Source organism: Spea bombifrons, chromosome 2 (assembly GCF_027358695.1).
Source record: "Spea bombifrons isolate aSpeBom1 chromosome 2, aSpeBom1.2.pri, whole genome shotgun sequence".
NCBI classification, from domain to species: domain Eukaryota; kingdom Metazoa; phylum Chordata; class Amphibia; order Anura; family Pelobatidae; genus Spea; species Spea bombifrons.
In genome coordinates this window covers 110779069-110783551 of record NC_071088.1, presented here as the reverse complement: position 1 = coordinate 110783551, position 4483 = coordinate 110779069, and the positions used below count along the sequence as shown (strand labels likewise).

The 4483-nt window shown below is 43.8% G+C and overlaps 1 protein-coding gene across 1 annotated transcript; it reads left to right on the top strand.

Annotated features, from left to right (window-relative positions):
- Window positions 1-451: 451 nt before the first annotated feature.
- LOC128473401 (tubulin alpha-1A chain) lies at window positions 452-4483 on the top strand. The gene is made up of 4 exons (XM_053455588.1): window positions 452-607; window positions 2171-2393; window positions 3033-3181; window positions 3279-4483. Exons 1-4 carry the CDS (start codon window positions 605-607, stop codon window positions 4257-4259), a joined length of 1356 nt encoding a protein of 451 aa, XP_053311563.1. The 5' UTR covers window positions 452-604; the 3' UTR covers window positions 4260-4483.

Here is a 4483-nt window from a genome sequence, read left to right as displayed (position 1 = left end):
TGTTGGTGCTGCTGTGCTCACAATCTCCTGGGTGCTGCTCCAGCACTAGGCTGCATTTTTGGGAACTCAATCGGATGCCATATTCATGCTCACTTACACTTGGGACTCAAAGCATTAATTAATATATATTAACCCTTTCAGTATCGAGGGGGTACAGTACTAAAAAAAAAGTTACAAAAACTGTAAGCAGCAATGCCTTTGTTTTAGTTTTGAGGTCCCTTGTCTGGTGATGCAAGAGTTACATCGTCCCTCTTTTCCGGGATGATGACTTGATGGATCGCTAAGAGATGTCTTTTGAGTCTCTTTGTCCTGCAGCTTCCTTGCAGTCTTCTGGTGGCTGGGTAGGGCAGATTACCTCATCCCATGCTGAAGCAACCAATCAGAACACTGAAGCACGCCGCCTAGATGCAAGTCGAACACGTTCGGTCCAATGGGAAAATATCTATCTCTGTCACTATGGTAACAGAACTGTATATAACGGACTGCGTGCAGGCATGTGTTTCAGGTTCTCTTACATCGACCCCCTAAGAGTCGCGCTGTAAGAAGGCATCCTTCTTCTCCTCCCTCCTCTCGCCCTCTTCTCTGCTCCTCAAACTCAGTAAACATGGTAAGTGGCCCCCGTAGTCCCTCGTGGGGTAAAGGGAGTGCAGGAATTCGGACCGTTGGGCAGTGTATTGGAAGGAGTTTGGGGGTAGCATGTGTGAAGAATAGACAGCCCTCTGGGTGTTGCTGGCATCAGTGTGGTTATAGGGATTATCTTTATGATGAGTAGCAGGAGATGCTGAACCCTGCCCAGCCGCTGCAGCAATGCAGGGCATGTTAGGGCAGAGGTGATGAGACCTGAGACAGTCTGAACAATAGGCTGTGCTGGCATGATGGGGTGTGTTCCGCTGTAATGGTGACATTACTGCAGCTTCCATGCCTTAGGGGGAAACAAGTGGCTGTTCTGTGTGTTCTATCTATACGACTTATAAATACATTGCAAGGGATCCTATGGAAAGGGCTACATTCTTCTATAACTGCATAATTCTGTATAAGTGTCTGGTTACCACGCCCTGGGATCCTGTATGTAGAAGCGGGCATCATTCCAGCGCTAGCTGTGCTCACAATTTCCTGGCAGTGGCCAATAGCTGCTGTAACCCAGTGCTGGAGGGAGCTGAGGACACAGCCCGGCGCAAGGAATGCCTCCTACCTCACAGCACCATTCTCTTCCACAAACATCTGTGATGTTCTTTGGTGTGCTTTACGGGGAAGTGTGGTACCCAATGCACATGGCTGTGTCCTTACATGTAACATGAGTACCAGTATTCGAAATGGGCCATCATTGCCTATATAAGGGTCTATATATATATATATATATATCTATATATCTATATATATGTATAATAAATATTGATCCTTATGGAAATGCTTGTACAATGCAATCAGTGATCATGTGAATGCATTGTTATCAGAGGTCAGGGAATCTTGGCAGAAGGCACATTATGAGATCACTGCAAAGCATGAAAGGCAAAGAGGGAAGGACAGAGGCTGGAAGGGAATTGTTAGCACCCACTCAATATCATCATAACCAGTTCTGGAATATGCCAGAGAAAGCAACTATTATTGTGTTTCGGAATCCGTCATATTTAAAAGGGCGTGTTAGTAAAGATTTATGCTGACATAATTACATTGTATGTTTTATAGTGCTGGTAGCTGGTAAGCATGTATGTAAAAATGGTGATTATACAGGAATGAGTCTTTGCCAGGGAATTTCTTTGTGTGGCAGAGGGTGCGGCTGTATCTCCTTCTATTGCTATCCCTTAGGGTGGCAGTAGGACAATAGCTGCACCTGCCACATTCTGTGTCAGATAAGAGCCCAAAGACTTACTCTGCCCACTGCCATCGATACGACGAACACATTCTTCTACTATTGTTAGTAGTATTATATATACATACTACTTGGATGCAAGTCATATACCGCATACCATAGGTTACTATGAATTCTGATCCGCATGCCATCAAGAAATCCAGCCTTTATCAGAATTATGAACAACTTTTATGTTTAAATTAAGTACCATATGTTTGATTTTTAAATATTAAGAAGTGAAGTGGGACACAAATATTAGGTTTATTATTGCAGCTTTATGACTATTAAACATTCCTGGTCTGCCTTTTTTCTTCTCCGCAGCGTGAGTGCATCTCTATCCACGTTGGTCAGGCTGGTGTGCAGATCGGCAATGCCTGCTGGGAGCTGTACTGTCTGGAACATGGCATTCAGCCTGATGGGCAGATGCCCAGTGACAAAACCATTGGAGGAGGTGACGATTCCTTCAACACATTCTTCAGCGAGACTGGAGCTGGGAAACACGTCCCTAGGGCTGTGTTTGTAGATCTGGAGCCAACTGTCATTGGTGAGAACAATAGAGTTGTGTTGGTTTTGATCCACTAGAGTATATCGTTAGAGGGGAAAGTTCACTACTAACCCATTCTATGCTGCACCAGAAACAAGAATTTGAAAAAGAAATGCTCAGGACCCCACTTTGTCCCGTAGTGCACACCACAGTACAGCTTCAATGATCCAAAAGCTTTGGAAATAAGCGTTCTCTGGATCATTCATTCACCATAAGTGCTTTAATATTTAGGCGACTAGTTAAAAATACTTATAGTCAGGTATGTGCATTTTTTTTTACAGTGCTGTGGGTATTATTCCTTTTTTTCTTTAAAAAAATAATCTGAATTGTTTAAATATACACCATGCTTAATGAATCCTGATGAAGGATTGGATGGCAAAGACCATCCTGTAGTCTAATTATGCTTTCTTAAAAAACCTGACATTTATAGCCCCAAGGGATATGTGCATTTTACTAAAGGCTTAGTATACATTTAGAAATATTTGCACTGTATTTCAGGAACCCTCATTTAGTTTTTCCAAAGTATTTAAAATATATATTTTAACCTAAGGGGTGCAAAAATACAGTAAGTATGAGTAGGTTGTAGGTTTTTTTTTATTCCCGAAATTTAGTGTGATATGTTTTTTGGTTTTCCTGCAGATGAGGTTCGTACTGGTACATACCGTCAGCTGTTCCATCCAGAACAACTTATCACTGGGAAGGAAGATGCTGCCAACAATTATGCCCGTGGACACTACACAATTGGCAAGGAAATCATTGACTTGGTGCTGGACAGGATCCGTAAGCTGGTAAGTGTAGTTAAATTTACCATCTATTTACCCTAGATGGTATTTGCCGTAATAATTAAACTAGGTTATAACCAGCTGATCTTCTTTTTCATTACAGGCTGACCAGTGCACCGGTCTTCAGGGTTTCCTGGTCTTCCACAGCTTTGGTGGGGGTACTGGTTCTGGCTTCACCTCCCTGCTGATGGAACGTCTATCAGTTGACTATGGAAAGAAATCCAAGCTGGAGTTCTCAATCTATCCAGCCCCCCAGGTCTCCACAGCTGTGGTTGAGCCCTACAACTCCATCCTAACCACCCACACCACCTTGGAGCACTCAGACTGTGCCTTCATGGTAGACAATGAGGCCATCTATGACATCTGTCGTAGAAACCTTGATATTGAGCGTCCCACCTACACCAACCTTAACAGGCTCATAGGTCAGATAGTGTCCTCTATTACAGCCTCTCTCAGATTTGATGGTGCACTGAATGTTGATCTTACTGAATTCCAGACCAACTTGGTGCCCTATCCCCGTATTCACTTCCCTCTGGCTACATATGCCCCAGTTATCTCAGCAGAGAAGGCTTACCATGAGCAGCTCTCTGTTGCTGAGATTACAAACGCCTGCTTTGAGCCAGCTAACCAGATGGTGAAATGTGACCCACGTCACGGTAAATACATGGCTTGCTGCCTGCTGTACCGTGGTGATGTGGTTCCTAAAGATGTTAACGCCGCTATTGCCACCATTAAGACAAAGCGTACTATCCAATTTGTAGACTGGTGTCCAACTGGTTTCAAAGTAGGCATTAACTATCAGCCCCCAACTGTGGTTCCAGGTGGTGACCTGGCCAAGGTCCAGCGTGCTGTGTGCATGTTGAGCAACACCACTGCAATTGCTGAGGCCTGGGCCAGACTGGACCACAAGTTTGACCTTATGTATGCCAAGCGTGCCTTCGTTCACTGGTATGTGGGTGAGGGTATGGAGGAGGGAGAGTTCTCTGAGGCCCGTGAAGACATGGCTGCCCTGGAGAAGGATTATGAGGAGGTTGGTGTAGATTCTGTGGAAGGAGATGGCGAAGAGGAGGGTGAGGAATACTAGATGTCAAAAACGGTGCTGCTTTTCGCAGGGAACAAAATACCATCTAACAAAAATGATGACAAATATTGTTGTACAACCAGTTTGTTTAAATGTAGCAACTTAATTGCCGTTTATTTTTGCTTCATTTTAACTGGTTTGCTTCAAACATTTGAACTTATTTTGACAGATCCAATCAGTAAATTTCTGTAATGGGTTTGCCAATAAAACATTCCCTGTCTTACGTA

What these genes read in the sequence shown, in the direction of transcription:
- LOC128473401 (XM_053455588.1), top strand. An exon ending in TCTGGAGCCAACTGTCATTG is followed by an intron (nt 2,394 to 3,032) that starts GTGAGAACAATA and finishes GTTTTCCTGCAG; the next exon opens with ATGAGGTTCGTACTGGTACA. An exon ending in TGGACAGGATCCGTAAGCTG is followed by an intron (nt 3,182 to 3,278) that starts GTAAGTGTAGTT and finishes TTTTCATTACAG; the next exon opens with GCTGACCAGTGCACCGGTCT.